This window comes from Dermacentor andersoni, chromosome 4, assembly GCF_023375885.2.
Source record: "Dermacentor andersoni chromosome 4, qqDerAnde1_hic_scaffold, whole genome shotgun sequence".
Lineage (NCBI taxonomy): Eukaryota > Metazoa > Arthropoda > Arachnida > Ixodida > Ixodidae > Dermacentor > Dermacentor andersoni.
Window position 1 is genome coordinate 205325903 of NC_092817.1, and position 18992 is coordinate 205344894.

The following is an 18992-nucleotide window of genomic DNA, read 5'->3' on the forward strand; positions in this document are numbered from 1 at the left end:
CATACCTCTAAAATTAGGCGTAAAAATAGATAAAATTGAAGACATAAAGATCTATCTGCTTCATGTCAGCGTTTAATGTACGGAATGACAGTGGTTTGTATTTGAAACCTTGCATTTACGTGCTCTTAAATTATGTCGGCAGCTAACCAACCATGCCCTGTTGCTTCTTATAGTCAGCACAGGAACCGTGCTCATTACAAGTATGTCTTATGTCACTAATGAAATCTTCAATTTTATTGTACCACTATTCTTTGGTGACATGGATATATCTGCTGAGAGGCAAGAGAAGAATTGGTTACTACTCACGAAACTAATGTTTTTAACACATATTTCTAACTTTTCAATGACACTTGGTCCTATGTGTTTGCCTCCACAGAGCATACTTAGCCTTGACTTTCCCATCACAGACATTAAAAAAAATGCTATGCCATGACTGCCAAGAGCACGAGGGAATTTTGATCTTGGTGTGACATAGTGTCTTTTGAAAGCTTTCGTGGCATTTAGTCAAATGGTACTCCCAATATACCGACATTCTAGTTTTATCGTTTAAATTGCATGGTAAGGCGTTTTGATAGTTAGGAGTGCACTCCTATGCATCATGTGGAATCGTGCTGGGCTGGCTCTTTGACATCCTTGTGTCCGTGCGGGTGCCTGAAAAATGTCCAGTGGAGAAGTCAACAAGAGGACATGGCGTAAAACCACACCAAATAATCGAGAAATAATATCATTGCACTAAAAGAATGTCTTATTTTAATCTTCCTACTGAAATGCATGCGAAACATCTGAATGGCTGCAACCATCAACTGCTAAATTTACTTAAATTTTAGATTTGAAGGAAAAAGAAATAACCCACAGTTCACCCTTGTTCAGCACCAATGTTACAATACTTCTACTAATAAATAGAATATTCGTCACTGTGAGTTGCCAAAAGTCTGTCATTTTTCTCGTGTGTCATAAACACCACTTATGACACATCCTACGCACGTACCCAGTGTGCCGCCCACACCATCTCTGTTTGTACCACTGCGGAGGCCGTAATTTGAGGATAATATCTGAAAACATGATGCCCAGTATGGTAAAATATGGTCCTCCAGTTCTGTGGATATTACGGCGTCTGCCGATAAGAATGGGCAACAAGGTTTGATATGGAAAGCTCACCCATTTTTCAAGACTAACAAACAGTTTACTGCGGCCCGCATCTAAGCTTACTTAAAGACACGAACTTATTTTCATTTATGAGGTAGGCAGTGGACTTCATTTTTGACAGACTCGACTATTACTGCAGTTCGAAGGATAGCATTTTACATTCTTGAAGGCACGTAAATGTTCCAGTTAGACCACAGTTATGAGTTTAGTAGACCAACTGTTTATTTTTTGTATGACAGACGACTGGTGACACGGAATTAAGGTAACTTTTTATTTTGCTACTTTATTTCTTGACTAAAAACATTAAAGCGATAAGCACATTTTGATCTACCATGCAGTAGCAAAATGCACACATTACGTTTGTAACTCCCAGATGAAGGGTGATGTAACGGCTCACAGGACGTACCTCTGAAGCGCCAATTAATATTAGCAAATGCACATGCATGTGCAACATAGTAAGCGTACGCAAAGCGCCTCTGCAACTAATTCCGCACGGTAGCCGTTATATTCGATTCTGGTGCATAACTAGTCGTTTGACAATTCATTGAGTTTGTACACATAAGCACGCCTTCACATTCGCACCATGCCGAATGACCGCAACATGGGACATAAAATCAGACATATAATCACACCATTTTAATACATGAGAAAGGTAGCTTAGTCTTATTCATCCTATAATATGAATTCCTCATGCACGTTCAGTAACTTCAAGATTACGCGTCCAACTGACCCCACGCAGCATGCAGCTGTATGCCTGCGGCAATGTTTCCAACTAGCACTGGCGCTGCACGTAACTTTAAGGGTCGCAGATTACCCACGGTCGAAAGACACCATCAACGTCTTGTTATAACGAAAGCACGCCACCAGCAAATGACTCGTCCTATTATGTGACTCCTTCTGTCAACAGCGTTCCGTACACAGTAAACTGCTAAACTAAATAGATTCAAACACACAAAACACACGCTAAGCACGCTAAGCATAGGCTCGTAATCATGGGCTGGTAAACAAACCATCTTATGCGTCCCCTCACCTCGAGTCTTATTGAACATACCATGGTTGAGGCAGCGTTTGCTATTTTCAAAGCTCTTAGGGATAGCGGCAAGTGATTAAATCACATGCAGTTATTGCGACAACTGGCGTTTTTTGATTGACAACGAAAGACGCAGCGCGCTTGCCTAGTCCATTGTCAACCGCGTCGGCTAAACGTCGCCTCGACTGCGTGGCGATAGCATGTTATATAAGCAGAATGTACACGTAAGTTAGAATTCACTTACCGTGTAGGATTTGTTGCTATATCCAACCAATGACAAACGAATGTCCTGCTTTCGCGGCGTCGCAAGATAGCTGACACACGATCTCCCTTGGATAGCCTTGGTTCCTGCACGCTGGACGGATTGTCTTTCTCCGGTGCTGTGCTGTTCCGCGATGTTGTGCGCACGCGCGTTGGGGCAACTCCGGTGAGAAAGTAGAGCGCCGACTCCGCTTCCCTTTGCACTGTGGCTGCCTGTTAGAAAAAAAGCGGTGTGTTCCTTGCTCAGCATGGGTGAGTGATGCATCGCTATGTTCAGGGCCAGACTCCTACCATTGAAGGAGGAAGTTACGCTACGTTTTACTCTCTATTGCCGCAAGAGTTTAACGGGCATTCTACCCCCTCTCAGAAAGACAGTGAAAAGAACGTTTCACTCTCTCCTTGCTCACAGTGAGCGATGCATTTCACTCCACTTGACAGCTTGCGAGATAAACAATGGTTTAAGAAGTAAAAGCAGTGCTCGGCTGCCTGTATAGGCGTGTGAATATTGTAGACAAAACATTTAAATCGCCACCCTGTTTCTGTACACTGTTCAGTTTAGAAACAATTTAGGAACAATTTCAACGCCTTGGTACAACAACTACAGCTGCCGCTGCCACCGCCGCTGCCGCCGCCGCCGCCGCGTCCGTGCAACCGGCAAAATCACTGACTCAATCAATCAATCCCCCAAAAATACACCCATCCGTTGAAAAATGTCAAATAAGCACTGCGCATGAGAATAGTCGCGTCTTCCGGGTCGAACTTGGATGCTTCTCTCATATTTTTTTCATATTTCTGTTCGGTATCCCTATAAATTTCTTGACGACACCGGCTTTTTACACGAGCTATTTGGAGCAACGGAGCTTTTGCAGTTTTTTAATTTCATTTTATAACACTTTGTGTGCGTACGGACGTGTGACACCGGTATTCGTTTTGGATGTTCACCTAATGCCAGAATTTCCGGTGTGGTGACTACGACGCGGTAAACTCAGAAGTTCGCCGTCAACTTACGGTTTAGTTTATATATAGACTTTATACGCTGCAACGGCCAGCGCTATCACTCCAGCTCTGGCGTTGAACGTCTTCAACTTAGTTCAAAGAAGCTGACGTAGTTCTCCGTGGCTGACGCGTGATGCGCCGTGCCAAGCGGCCTATTCTCGCAGCTTCTTTACGTGCGCGAACCCGACAGCTTGTTCCACATCCAGATTTCTTACGCAGTGAACGGTGGAGAAGGGACAGTTCCAACATAAGTGCATCTTCGCTGCTTAGCACCTGGTTGTCCAGTGCACTCTAACCAGGCTTGGAGAAGCTGTGCGTCTTGCGTAACCGTTGCATTGCATTTTCCTCAACCTGACCACATTTGTGGTCAACATCAACATAGCAGTTTCCGGTTCATTTTCATTAAACGGCTTAACAGGTGCGTTTTACGTAAACAAGTATACTGCGAGCGCGACAAGCGTCACGTTCACACTGCGCGTTTACTAACGTTCAACGGAGTCTATGGCTGCACAAATTCTACGCGAAAATACAAACTCACTAGAACAGACCCGCACACTGAGAGAATAGTTTGGTTAGTCGCTAGTTTGTTCCACTTACTTGCGCTCTTATGCGCTGTACCAGCAAAACTTTAGCGGCTCCACGATCTTTCACGGCACAGGAGGTGGCATAAGTCGAGCAGACGACCCGTGCTTAATACTGGAAGTACAAACCTGTTCTCTGTGTTGACACGCTGAACGCAAAGGGATTTTTGTAACTTTTTATTTCGCAAAGTATCATGTGCACTCTTACCGTAGCATACACGTTTACAATAGCAGATATTTGATCGAGCCGTACGAATGTATGACCGACTTTTACAGCAGCAATTTACGCTCCCCGCCACACGGAAGTGAGTTATGCTTGGCTCCGATGTTAATGGAAGCATTGTCTCGCGTCTAGTACGATTTTTTAATGCTCTCCCTCTGTCCTCTCCTGCCTTAAACCTGTTACTGTTCCGATCGCCACTTCCGCAGCGATCATTGGACGAAGTTTGTGTTCCGTGGGCAACCGCGGCAATTTTCTTCGTGCAGGAGACCGAAGGCGTTTGCGTGGCAGCCTTCGGAGAGAGCCAGGAGTTCCCGGCGTTCTTCGCCGTCCGCAGCGGGCACCAGGCTCCGTGGCGCGTTGCTGACGCCGCCGAGGCTGCTTCCCTTATCGGTGGGTGTCGCGTGCCCAAGTTAAACCTAAGGGCACAGCTGTGTGCACACCATTCCAGGCTCAAGCGGATGCTCTGACGACTTTTTTTAATGCGAAAGCATTGTGTTCCCATGAAGGTAAAAGGCCAATGTTGTACGCCACGAGTGACAAGAAAAGCGTAGAATAAGGTCGATTAGGGTGGAATGAAGCGGATCAAAAGAACTTTAATTGGATAACTTAGAGAAGTCATTAGGCTTTCGCATTGAAAGCACGTAAAGATACTTAAGTGACTCTCAATTTCCTTATTTTTACTTTTTCATTTTTAATGACTCCGTTAGGCAATTTTTGTGGTGCAGAAATAAGTAACAGTAAAAACATAAATAATCAAATCAAATGAAAATGAAGAAACTAAACACTGTCGCGAATGAGCGCTGCTGAAATGAAACATTGGCAACTTTAAAAAAGAAAACTATCGTGCGACGGCTAGGACGTCCTTGCGTTATTCTTCTTACTTGAAATAAGTGCCACATTACCTTATCGCGCCTGATGTACACTCCCTTTAACGATGTTGAACACGCACATGTTAACCGAGCTACTTGTAATGCCTATGCGGGTTAAAAAGCCAGCAAATCCTGAGATTTGCACTTTCACTACTCTTCTCATAGTAGAAGGGTTACAAATGTGCCCGGGTATTTTAAGTCATAACTACATGAAGCCGAGAAACAATGACAACAAGTGAAGGATGAGGGGAATTATTAGTTTAATTGGAATGTAGAAAATATAGAAATTTTAAATAAAGGGAAATTAGTGTATGACTAAACAAACGACCTAAAGTTGGATACGAGCCCATGCCTTCGCATTACGCGTGCGATGCTCTTACTAATGGGACCATCCCGTCCAGTTTTTTTATATTTATGCTGTATACTCTGCTTAACCATGATAGTGTTGGCTCCAGCGTTACCACTCACGGCCTTGGCGGAGATCGAAAAGTTATTTCTTATCGACTACCCTGTCTATTAAATTCATGCAGTGATTTTGTACTATAGGAGAGTGATTTCTCTTGGATTTTGTATGTACAATAAACGTTCGAGTGCAACTTGTAAAATAGATTTCTTTTAAAATGTTACCTAAGGATTGTTCATTGTTGTTTCTGTATAAATGGCCATTTTGTAGTTATTATGTATGCTCGTATAAGCCAAGTTTTTTGTAATGGGTATTGACCGTCGTCAAGCGTGTGAAAGGCGTTTTGTCTACGTCCCCTCATCTTCTTATTGATATAAGTAAGCTCTTGTCTCCTTGTCATATATGTAGAACATCCTTTCTGCCGCAAGGTGCCATGTGATACTTGAACCTGAGACAAGGCAACTGGCAAATAACACCTCCATGCTGCCTGAAGGCTTTCAAGATGCTGGGGACCAGAACTTTGCTATGTAATGAAGCTTTGATGCTTCATTAAACTACATGTTGTTTATATCGGCAAAAACTGTTTTACTTTCATGGAACCGTGCTCTCTTGTCTCTTGTGCGTAGAAAGCCGAAATGCACTTCACTTGGACAGCGGTGTGCTGATTGCGGTTCCCATTCAGAAGGAGTTCGAAGTGGATGGAAATGTTGTCGAAGAGGCGATTCAGCTAGCGCTCAGGGAAGCAGAGTAAGTAACCTTGTCTGCGTTAGCTATACTAACAGCAACGAAACCAGCTTATCTTTGAGTGTTTTCAACAGCGCCAGGTAATGTGCAGTGCTCTTGTCTACCGTTGGCACCAATGAAAACGGCCAAATTAGTGTCTGGGAATTCAAAGGACCACGCTGAATATTTGTTGTTTGAAAATTTGCAAGTACCGTTCTCTTCTCCCGTTTCTTCAAGGAGTTGCCGACGATTATTTTGTTATGACTGCAAGAGAAAATGAGCCCAAGTTCCTGACCCCCCACTACCCGCAACTTCATAGGCGCACTAGCCGCTTGCATGATTACCAATGTGATGTAAGCAGCCAGGTGCCATTGATCTTCAGGGGTCTAGCCTAAATTTGGTACCAGGCAAGTGGTAGCAGGCTTAGCACGATTTTCGAGCGGTGCTATGACGTCCGGTTCTGAATTTTATATAAATTTATTGGGTCTTAGGTTGCTCACTCTGGTCCTTTAATATTGCTTGGTGATCCGGCACGATTCTTCATATAACTTTTTCTCATTGTCGGTAAGCAAGTATTTGTTAGCACTTGCTTGTAATGTGCCTTGCCGCATGATTTTATGCGTGATGACAGATTGGAACTGTATTCTTCTTGTACTGATATTATTAGAGGATAAGCGGTTCTCAATTAAGAAATGGCCGGTGAGAGTTGCGGAAGAAAGTTGCCTGGCGCAATGGGCCTCTTGGGTTGGTGTGGGCAGGTTAGCCGTAGTTTCACGTTCAGGTGCTTGGTGTCCTGGTATACAGGGTATTTCGATAGCTTTCAAATGTTTTTTTTTTTTGTGACGTTACGGTATTCTTTTGGTACCTCACCAGTTTTAAGGTTTCTGCATGCTCGCCTACTGTTCGTAATTATGATGCATTTCCTGGAAGGTAGGTGTCATTTCTTCGATCTTATCGATGCCTGATAGATCTGCTCCATTGATTTTTTTGGAAGGTTCGTGTGTGGTTGGTGGTCCTTTGTTTGTTGCAACTATGGCTATGTCTGACGCATCAAGTGCTGATTCTGTGTAGAAAAAAGGTGTAGTCTTGGCTGCGGCGGTAAACTCCTGGCAGTACATTGTGCTTCGTTGTTCGCGTGCCTTGTTTCTTAGCTTGTCCATGCGTTAGGTGTCGAAGCTAATAACAGAATTATCTTGCGTTGCTTAACGGTCGATGAATCTCGGATGTCGGGGTGTCTGATATGGAAGTCTAATGTAACAAGAATTTGCCTACCATGCTGATTGTTTACTAGTCTAATTTCTCACCTTGCGCACGCTGATTAAATCTTCAATCAAGTTAAGGCGGCATCCTTTAATGGCTCATTGTCAACGTCATCTGCTGTTAGCAGAAACTGTCAGCTTTCCGGCCTTTTGATTGGCCACCTCTGTGTCGTGACGTCACTGTCGCTAGGCACAGGTGTGCGCCTCCTGATTGGCTCGCGTGCGGGACGTCACTGTCGTCAACTGCGGGTGTCGGGGTGGTTCGGCGCTGCGCAGGATGACTCATCACATCGGCACGCATGGTGGCCATGAGTTCGACGGTGCGCCCTGGCGTCACTGTCGTCAGGCGCTTGAGGCGGCCTCCCGATTGGGCGCTGTCTGGCCTGAGGTCACTGTCGTGAGGCGCGCGTGGCGACCGTATGCTTGGGTGTGGTGTGACGGTGGCGGTGGCGGCAGCTTACTTTGCGGTATCGTGTGGGAAGGATGCCTCGTCTCGCCAAACCAGTGTCTCCCACCATTCGACGTGCGGCAGCCGCTGAACGCAAATGACGCTCAAAAGATGCTGAGGGTATACGTCGCATGCATCAGGGCGGCGAGGCGCGTCCGACACCACAGAGTCCAGGGACGCGACGGGCCAACGCAAGAGAGGCAATGCGTTTGAAGCGACTCGCTGCATCTCCGGGTACCAAGGCAAATGAAGCTCGGAAACGCCATGACCACCATCTTGCCGCGGCAAGCCCAGAAAGCACAAATCAATCGAGTGAAGTGGATGATGAAGATGTCCAACTACACCGCGACACCACCATGGAAGACGCGTCTCCTCCTGGTCAACAAACGGCGCTAAAACAGTTAGGCGCTGCAAAGCAGCCATCCTGGATGTGGACCCACTAAAGCACAAGGAGTTCGCCGGCCATGAGTTGCAAGCCGACATCCTCCCAGATGACAGCTTTGAAATGATCGACTCAGAAGACATCGAAATGATAGACACAGGCGTAAACGATGTTGCAGGCATTTAATAAACAAACATTCACAAAAACTGTACGAGTTGTGTGCCTACATGGTGCTTGCGACGCAACAAATCGCCATTGGCAGTGGTGTCAGGCTTCCGCCGTTTCACACTTTTTTTTTTTTATTGAAGTGAATGTTAGGAGAGGTTGGCGCCTTTATGTGGTGGCACCGGCTACTCCTTGTCACTTGGCTGACGAAACAAATTTGCGCAAAAGGGAGAATAGCGACACTAAATATAACACTCAGTAGAACACCGGATCAATAAAAAATATACAGTCCAACAGCACATGAGTCGCAAAGTTCTGTGCATGAGTTCAGTCCACGTACGCATATATGAAGTCCGATGTTTTGAACAGCCAAAACACACAACTACGCTTGTAATACACTCCAAGTACAGGACAGAATTATACGTATTGCGTAAAAGTTGCGATCACCACATAAACCAACTATGCACCACGAACAACGTTTATGTAACTCATTTAGCATATTCAGATCATCCAATACTTAATATTTTCCCAAAATGTTCGTCTCCTCTACAAACGTTTTCAGAGCAAGAAGCGCTCTTTTTTGAAGGCCCGCAGTTGGCCAAGGGCCAAGTATCTTTTTTAGAGTGAATGGTCTTCTGTCTAATATAAACAAATTAGCTTGCAGTACCGTTCTTTGTGTATCGTATTTCGAGCACTCGAGAAGAAGATGATGCACATCTTCATCTGGATGTCCACAAGAACACTGCGGACTAGAGACACGTTTTATTTTGTACAAGAAGTGTCTCGTAAATGCAGTACCAAGACGCAGCCGGTGTACCAAAGTTTGAAATTTTCTGTTCTCTCTTAGAGTTTCCGGCATTGATAAGTTTATACATGGGTCTATTGAGTATAACTCCGAGTTTTTAGTTTGCTGGTCAAACGAGGTAGTTTTGCTGAGACGACAAGAAATCTGTCTCAGGATCAGACGGACTTCACTACGCAATAGGGGAAGATTGGTTGTCTCTGCGTTATTGTGCGCTCGATTCGCAGCTGCGTCCGCTGCAGTATTACCAGGAATATTGCAGTGCCCAGGAATCCACTGAAATGCAATTACGTGGTTCATTGCGCTTGCTTTTGTAAGTTCTTTGAGCGTCTCATACAATATCGAAGTGTTCAAGGAATTTTTCTTATTGCTCTGTAGTAATGTGAGAGCGGCTTGCGAATCGCTAAAGATAACCCATTTTTGCGAATGGTTTTCTAAAGTTATGAAACGCAAAGCACACAGGATTGCAAATAGTTCGGCCATGGTGGAAGATGTCTCCCGGGATAATTTAAATGTTTGCTCTAGCGCTAAATGTGGAATGACGAATGCTGAAGTCGAGGAATTTTTATGACACGAACCATCTGTATAAACGTGGATGTACTGGGGATATAATGAGTAAATTTGGTAGAGTGCCAGTTGCTGTGCGGCTACTATGAACATATCTCTCTTAGATATAATCCCGTCAACCGATAACTCTATATTAGGGTATGTTAACATCCAGGGAGGGTAACTAACATCCACTTTGCATAATTCAAATCTTGGTAATAATGCTTTATGTTCTCGAACAACATCGTGAATGTTGCTTTTGTTTCTTTCGGTGAGCGCAAGGTTTAATGGATGCTTCTCGTGTTGGGTTAAGATGCGATGAATATGTCGGCATGTTTCAACCGTTCGTATGACTGGAAATGGGGGGTGACGAGCTTCAGCAATTACTAAAGAACTCGAGGTAGCCTGCGGAACCCCAAGACACACTCGCAGCCCCCTTGCTAGTAAACGTTGAAGACGTTCCTCAGAAGTTTGCGATAAACCATGGAGAATAGGTGCCGAGTAAGCAATTTTTTGTTTTATGAGTGCGTTATGAACTTGTAGTAGCGAAGAGACTGATCCCCCCCACGTTGTGCCTGCGAGTCGCCGAAGTACGTTTATTACTGCATTGGTCTGTTTTTCAATTGCGCGGATGTGCGAAGCCCATGTAAGTTGGCGGTCAAGAATAACTCCAAGAAATTTATGCTCTTTCACAAACATCAAAGCTTGCCTGTTAAGCCTAAGTTGGAAATTAATCAACTGTCGTCTAGTGAAAGGAAGTACGGCTGTCTTTGCCTATGAAAGACTCATGCCTCTTTCTTTTAAAAAGGTGTCGATACTATCAAGGCCCTCTTGCAGCGTTGTTTGAATGTCTTGTATATTAGAACCAGAGGCCCATATGCAGATGTCATCTGCGTACAGAGAATACCGTAGACCAGACGGGAGCTTTTGTGGCAAGGCTGCCATGACGCAATTGAATAAAAACGGACTGAGAACACTGCCCTGCGGAACGCCCTGCGTGATGCTGTGATAATTACTTTCTCCTTCTATTGTTTCCATAAATATTTTTCTATCTTTCAAGAAGTTTGACACCCATCGCAGCGTTCGACCGTGTAGGCCAAGCTCTAACATACCAGCAAGGACGAGTATGTGACTTACAGTGTCGAATGCTCTTTGAATGTCTAAGAATACTGCTACTGTGACATTTCCGCAGCTTTGTTCCTGTTCGACGTATGTGGCAATATCTAATACTGCATCCATTGTACAACGATTTTGTCGAAAACCGGTCATGTGGTCGGAAAACACATGTGTGTGTTCACACCACCATTGCAGTCGGCTGTCTATCATCTTCTCCATTAGCTTGGAAAAACAGCTTGTGAGACTGACGGGTCGGTAGGAGTCAAGACAAAGTGGAGTCTTTCCTGGTTTTAGCACTGGAATTACCCGAGCTAATTTCCATGAATCCGGTAGAGTCTCTCTTATCCAGATATCATTAAATATCTCCAAAAGAGTCATTCTTCCTACTGGACCTAGGTTCTTTAACATCACATACGTAACACCATCTGGGCCTGCGGTTGTCTTTGTACGGCATGACGAAAGAGCACTTTTTAATTCATTTAATCTAAACTCACAATCAAGTTGTGGATGTTGTGATATAAAGCACGCACGAAGCTTCTGTTCTGCTAGTGTTGTCGAACTTGCAAATTGTAGGCAAGTAAACGGAATTCCTGGTCTGGATATAAGTTGACAAAATTCGTCAGCAACAGATGTTTCCGGAGTACTTCCAGCTACGGCAAGGGCTCGAAAGGGATGGCTCTGGGTAACTGGACCACTAAAAGATCGGACAACGGACCATATTCTGGGAACTGGAGTAAACGGAGACAACGACGCGCAGTATTCTCGCCATTTTCTTGTACCTAATTTTTGTAAGCGTCTTCGCGAAGTTGACTGAACTTTCTGTGCCATTTTGTAGTCGTCCAGCTTTCCACTGCGGCGGTAAGCCCGTTCTGCGCGCCTTCTAATAGCTCTTAGGCATTCATATTCGCCGTCGACTGCAGCGTATTCATTTGGAACAATGACTTGCTTTGTGCAGTTCTTGTAGGACTCACACAATGTATTTGCAAAACTTTGAAAGTTCGGATTTTCACCCAATGAATTACTTAAATGGTGACGAAAACTTTGCCAATTAGTATACTTTGAGTAGCGCCGGGTCCCCTCACTCCGTATGAGGCGGTGTTTTACCAGGATCGGAAAATGATCGCTACCGTGCGTTTCTATGTCCTTTGACCATTCAACGCCGTCAAGAAGGTCTTGGGAGCAGAGCGTAACATCTATACAGCTTTAGTACCGAAACCCCCGCAAAAACGTTGGAGAGCTGTCATTTAACACAATCAGATTACTTTTTTCTGCGGCAGACTCTATAATGCTTCCACGGGAATCATTATATTCACTGCCCCAGATGACGTTATGTGCGTTGAAGTCCCCACAAACCAGCACATGTGAGTTTGCGATACCAAACACATTCACCAAGCTGTCTACTAATATTTTGCTAGAACATTGTAGATAAAGACTGATCACTGTGACGCTTGTATTTCTAAAAGATATCTTGCATGCTACGAACTCCGGTATGCTTGAATCGCTCGACTGTATTAAATAGGACGGCAGGTCTTTTCTCACGCATAACATCGCTCTACTACTTCCAGCAATGCGCGATGATTTATATATAACATAGTTCGAAAGACGAAAGTCATCTCGTACGCCTGCTTCCTGTATGCATAGAACAGGAAAGTTATGTTGAGCTAGTAGTTTGCGAAAATCAGCTGACTTATTTCGAAGGCTATTAGCATTCCACTGAAATAGGAAAACATTGTTATAACGATTATTCATTTTAAGCCTGCAGTAGAGCTGTTGGTGGTTGTGGAAGCAGCAACGATTCCATAGAAAGCAGTGCTTTTACCTCTGGAAGGTTGTTTGCGTCTGGAATGGCACTGAGAATTGCACGCAGAGCTGTGAATAGCACGGGCAGGATCATCTGTGCCACGGGTAAAGACGCGTAATCACCAAACGACGCTGAAGCTCCATGTGTGCTCGAAGCAGGTCGCTGAAGAGCTGACTGAGATGGTCGCTGGGATGACAGATGTGGTTGAGGCGAATGTTGAGGTAGTCGCTCAGATGTTAGGTGAGGCTGCTGTGTCAATGGCACAGGGCGTTGTTTAGAAGGTCGGCGAAGTTCACTCGAAGCCTGGGCAAGATGAGTAGTGTTCTCTGGAGGTGGGTCGTGTCGCTCGCTGTCAGAATGTTGTCGACCTTAGTGCTTTAGAGCTGCAGAATAGTACATATTGACCACTTGCTCTTTCTCTTTGTTGCCAGTTGGGGGCGCGCATCTTACAACATCAAGGTTGGGTGGGGGCGCATTACGAGGAGGCAGCCTTCCGTATTTCAACTCATGTCTGCGCAACCTTGAGGCAGCTCTGCTCTGAGGGCACCCGGAGAAGGAAGCTGTGTGGTTTCCGCCACAGTTGGCACACTTTGGCTGACACACAGACTTGCACACTGAATGGTCGTGGTCTTCTGAGCATATCTTGCAACGACGTGGACTGCGGCAGTTCTTCGATAAATGGCCAAATCTCTGGCAGTTGTAGCATCTCAGAGCAGGGCCGTGATATTCTTCTACGGGATGACTCGTGAAACCTAGATGCACTCGTTGCGGCATTGGTTTGTCTTCTCTGAAATGGAGAATGACAGATCTCAGAGGGCGTGATTCTACCGCTCCATCTTCTTGGCGATTGTAGCGTGCCTGACGACGGGCAGATGTCACGCCAAAGTCCTTCAGGAAGTCAACCAGCTGTTCTTCTGTATACTCAGCTGGCACATGGCGTATCTTGCCGACATTCTTGGTATAAGATGCCGGAATGAATGGTTTGACTCCCAAACCAGCCACTTCGCTCATCGACAGAAGATGTCTTGCAGATGAGACTGAAGTAACGTTCACAGCGAAACTTCCATCTCTGTTCACGCGGAATGACTGTACTTTTTCCTTTGCCGCGGAGACAATTTCCGACGCAGCGCGGTTTGGATTCACTTGCCAGAAGTTGCGCCCTTCCTGTGAGGGTCGAAAAACAACTGGAATTCCCTCAGGCTGCTTCTTTTTATACGATACCAAGGAGAACGGCGTGTCATCGCAGTCTATGTCTTCATCTTCACTTATCTCATAGGTAGATGTCTTGTCGTCGTCAACCCGTGGTTTCTTGGCTTCACTTTCGCTTGTCTCAGCCATATTCACTGAAGATGCACTGGAAGGTAGGGCAGCGTTGAAAACTAGCGTCGCCGGCTTGATGACATTAGGCGGGTGGTGTGGCACTTCCGAGTGCGGCGCCGATTCTGCGGCACTCATGCGCCTAGGAATGCGCTGTCGGACATATGGCTCGTGCCGGTGTTCTTTGCCACCAACCGCCGTGGCAGGCGTAGATGGACTGCGGAGCGCAGCAAAACCACGAGATACTGTGCGCGATCTCCAGCACACAGGCATCCCACGGGATGTCCGTTCTCTCTGGACAACAGCGAAGTCTCAACACAGCACTGATTCTTGAAGAAAACAGAAAACAATATCTCACCGAAGAAGCAGCGGCCGCTCGGAGGGACTTCTTCTTCTTCTTCCCCACACTTTAGTCTTTCACACTTTAGTCTCGACAAAGTGTCTTCCGTTTTTTTTCTTATCATTTCTGGAAGGTTGTCACTACCATTGATTGCTACCTTGATGTAGATTTTGGTTCTTTTCCTGATTAGTGTGTCAACCAGGGCACGTCGGCACTCGCTCATGTTATTGTTTAATACATAGTACCCGAGTCTGGACGTGAAAATGCTTTCCTGCTTTAACATTTCCAGTTCCCGTAATCCTCTGGCGATATTATATTCCGCGCATTCTTTGTGGAGACTCCTAGCCTTGCAGCATTGCGTGTTTTACTGTTGCTGCATTATCTCCGCCTTGTTGAAGGCGCAGCGCTAACACTTTGTCTTGCATTGCACAATGTCAAGGGGACCCTTTTTTTTCTGTTTGGTGAAATCAAGCAATAGTTGACTTTTCCAGGCAGCATCCGAGGTCAGTTGTTTTTGAAGCATCATCCACAGCACCCGGGGCTCTCAGCAGCATGTCGTACGCGTCCTTCTAAATCTTTTTTCCAATGTCAGAAACCTAAATATAGCTGGCGGGGTGAAACGCATCGCACCACCCGATATTGAACAATGCAGTCAAACACAAATGAAGTTTACAATTTAGCCAACCTCGTTCATTGCATTTTTGCGCAAATTAACGGGAATAAAGCGGTATACGCACACGTAAGTATCCGCACGCGCAAGAAAGCTGTGTTCTTTAAAACTGCTGCCTTTGCTCCAGGGCACGTAATAACTAGATACGCACGTTTCCAAAACACGCCAAATTTGACCTTTCATCATTGCTTTTCACAGGGCAGCCGACTTGACGGGTAACGCCGTGACGCCGTTCATCCTGCAGAAACTGACGGAGAGGACTGCGGGCGCCACTCTGCGAGCCAGTATCCTTTGGCTTGGTTCCTATGAGGAGCACGTGCGTTAAGGTTGATTATACCGAGACTCGCTCGCGCTCAAAGTGCTGGCCATTTAATTGAGCGTTACACTCTATTCGCTTGTCTCCGGATTTTAAGTCCCTATTTTCAGTCTATTCTGCTTTTTTAGCTGCACAAATTTTTACACATTGCTGTGGCGGATAACGCAATTCTAATCCTTGAGCTAAATTACTCGAGGAGGTGGCCTATTGCTTCCACGAGAAACAAGAAACCATAATTGATTACCATGATTGCACCAACTTTTCAATTATTCACTTTATGGCCAATATTTATATTTAATAATTGTAGCCGGTGAGTTCGCAAGGCGCATCCACTATCTATGAATTCTCATAACTGCAGCAGATTTAGGATAATAATTTTGAAGATGTTCCGTGTACATTATTGCTTATATGCATGAAACGTTTTCAAGAAAAAAAGTAAGAGAAAAGACTGGCATTTTTGCATCGAGATTCACGGCCCATATCTCGAAACTGGTGCCATCCTCGGACTTCGTTTCAAGCGGATATGCTTTGCGAACTCACTAGCACTAACATAGCTGAATTGCGTCACCTTGAAGACAGCACACGATATGGCCTACCTCGCGCTGATTCTTCTAACCTTGCTGGAAAACGTCACTCAGAACATGTGCTTTAATATAAACATATACAGTATATGGGACATCACCTGCTGCTGCAATGCTTTCGGAATCTTCATACAATCTCAATTTCTCTGCAGCCTTTTGCATTTATCTAAATTCATTCCTTAGCTCGCAACGCATCAGACGTCGCTTTGATCAAAAACAACGCGGGCGTTGCTGCGGACATTGCCAGCGCTCTTTCCAAGATTGAACGAGAGGACAAGCAACGCAGCCTGTTTCGTCCATCGATACCGCGACAGCCATCCCCACCGGTAGCTAGAACTTGAAAATGCATGTGGTGATAAAAGCTGGTATTGCGCCCATTTTACGTGTTTTTTGTTAATAGTTTGCCTCTCGCAAAGCGGCGCAGCCGAAGACTTGAGGCTGCTAAACACATTACCGTTCAACAAGGAACACGGTCTTATTTTGGTGTGGTGTATCAAAAGCCGTAAATGATTTTCATGGAGAACCTTTCATAGCATCTTTATCTAATTGTTAAAATGCCTGTGTAAAAAGCTTGCTTTAAAAGAAATCAGCTGTTTTCTAAAGAAGCACTACAAATGCTTTCACACACATGTAGAGCTATGATATATGGCGCTTCCTTTGGATTCTTAGGCTAAACGACTTGCTTGCATAGTAACAGATATGATATTGCGCATTTTAATAGCCGGGCAGCTTTGTGTAGGTAAACAAATATAATAAGAGGGATGTGGTATCAAGCATAAGCTTACTGCATACAAGAGTGACAGACACCTATGTAGTAGCTTACTTAGCGAAAAGTACTGAATACGCTTTCTCTGGACTTGACGTTAATCTTGTATCTCCTTTATGCCACCTCCTTTTCCAACATTCCACCTGGCTTTTGGGCGTCATTCTTTGCCAAAAGGACTATACAGCTCGAGTCTTCCATTTGTTTGCTAGCAACTTCTCGGATATTTAAATAAAGGATCCCAGCTGAAGTGCCTTCAACCTCCCAGTCACCTTCAGAAATACACCTAACACAAGTCTTGAAAATTCCTCTATGAACGGCTGTTCTTGTCACAAGTGAGGTGCCGCAATTGGCGCCACAGTCCCCAACTTAAATGAGGCTTTTTACTTCAATATATGGCATGTCGGAGCAATGCCTCTTGCAAGGTGCTCTTCATTCGTATAGTACATAAGCTCATTTCACACACCTCTTCCTCAGTACACCTCGACAATCTTGATATTTCTAGCTCTCCGATTCACCGCTTCTTTGGGAGAAACCTTTTTCTGCTGCCAGGCGATATTTAGACTGAAGCCGGAGACGCTGATCCAGGATGGTCTTGATGTTTTGCAGCTGCCCCAAACAGTATTGCTATCCAGCAGGATATCTTTCATAAATATGCGATATTGTTGACGTCTCGTATAGAACGCCGCGGCAACCCGTGTGGCACGGCTGCTTTTTTTCCTGCGTTAACGTCATAAACATGTTATATGTACATAAATAATTCGTCTGTGTTTCGTTCTGCACAAATCTTTTACAAATGAAGCACTCTTGGGACTTGTGTTGGCGGTGTATATCATTCTTCAACGAACGTCGTTAGGGCTGTACCTTCCTAGCTAATAGGACAATAAAACTTTCTGTTGGTCCATTAGAGCAACCTCATGAGATTCTATGGGGTTGATTATGATTCTATAGGTATCAATACGGTCCAATAGCTGACGTCTGTTGGTTGCTTATAGGAACAATATAGTTGTCATTGGTACTAATATCAGTCAGCTACTTTTCGCTTATAGGACAAATGAACTTCTATTGGCTCCAACAGCGAGGTGCAATAGTTGGCAGCTTTTTGTTACCTATAGGACCATAAGTGACAGCTATAGCTTACCTATAGGTCCAAAAAGTTTGTATTGCCTGAATGGGCTCCAGTATACTTGTCGCTTTCAGGACCAATAGGCTCGCATTGGTACCAATAAAGTCCGTTGAGTAGGAGAAATGTGTTGCCTGTTTCTTTCCTGTTGTACCGATGCGGACTCTAAAAAATGATCGAAATGGAAATTCACCTAACAGCGCGATTTCCCCGCGCACACACAAGAAAACTTCAATATGGAAGTTGGAAAACATACGAAATTACGGAACTCGCGCGCGCAGAATGCAGCAGTTCCATATATAGTCGACTACATTCAAAGGTGCTCCCCGCACTTCCTCGTGCCGGTGGAGGTCACGTATGTGCGCGTTTGCGTCACTGGTATTCTGGTAACACAATTCCGCTAAGCCAAATAACCACACTTGGTGCGTGAGTGCGACGCCTACGAAACAGAGCCCATCAGCGCTCCGTCACCATGACAGATAATACGCGATCAACAAGCGCTGGCAGTGATCGCTTAGGCTCCTCAGCCTATCGAATTTTTCAGCCTGTGCTTTCGCTGTCATTTTTGCCGAGATTTGTGGCATCGGTTTGTCATTCTTATCTTGAGTTGATTATGACACAGGTGCATGGTTTTGGCACCCGTACGGCGAATACAACGTGAATGCAACGCTACCAACTCGAAGTAGAGCCGCCAAAGTCTAAACCTAACGACTGCAATGACGTTTCCCGCAAAGCACAAAATCTGTGCCGGCCCGCCAACAGTCCCGCCTTGTACTTGCTCACTGCCTCATGTATTAGTACGTAAGTTTGCCTGGAGCATCGATATATAGTAATGTTGTGATAGACGTTATCTTGATGTGACTTAATAAAATAGACGAGGAACCCTGACAGAAAAGTGCTACTGATATTTCCTGCGGTTCAATCCAGCTGTGTGCTTTTTGTTTATTTCTTGCTGTATCTATGGCCGCATTACAAGCTGTTTTAAGCCTGCGCAAGAAATAATAATCTAGTTGTGCTACAGTCCTGTTCAATTCTGGCTGTAGCGTCTTCTTTATTCCTGCCTGAGTGAGTCTTCTGTGGCTATTGTGGCGCATATACAAGGTGAGTGCTGTCCCACAGAATGCAGATAGA

The 18992-nt window shown here is 45.0% G+C and overlaps 1 protein-coding gene across 2 annotated transcripts in view; it reads left to right on the forward strand.

Annotated features, from left to right (window-relative positions):
* LOC126538380 (pseudouridine-5'-phosphate glycosidase-like) overlaps window positions 1-18992 on the forward strand; it is a 350937-nt gene that overhangs the window by 154438 nt on the left and 177507 nt on the right. For both annotated transcript variants that reach the window (XM_072288013.1, XM_072288014.1), the window contains exons 8-11: window positions 4501-4627; window positions 6136-6256; window positions 15277-15362; window positions 16174-16301. In XM_072288013.1, the coding sequence (XP_072144114.1) occupies window positions 4501-4627; window positions 6136-6256; window positions 15277-15362; window positions 16174-16301 (462 nt within the window). The remainder of the gene's footprint in view (window positions 1-4500; window positions 4628-6135; window positions 6257-15276; window positions 15363-16173; window positions 16302-18992) is intronic.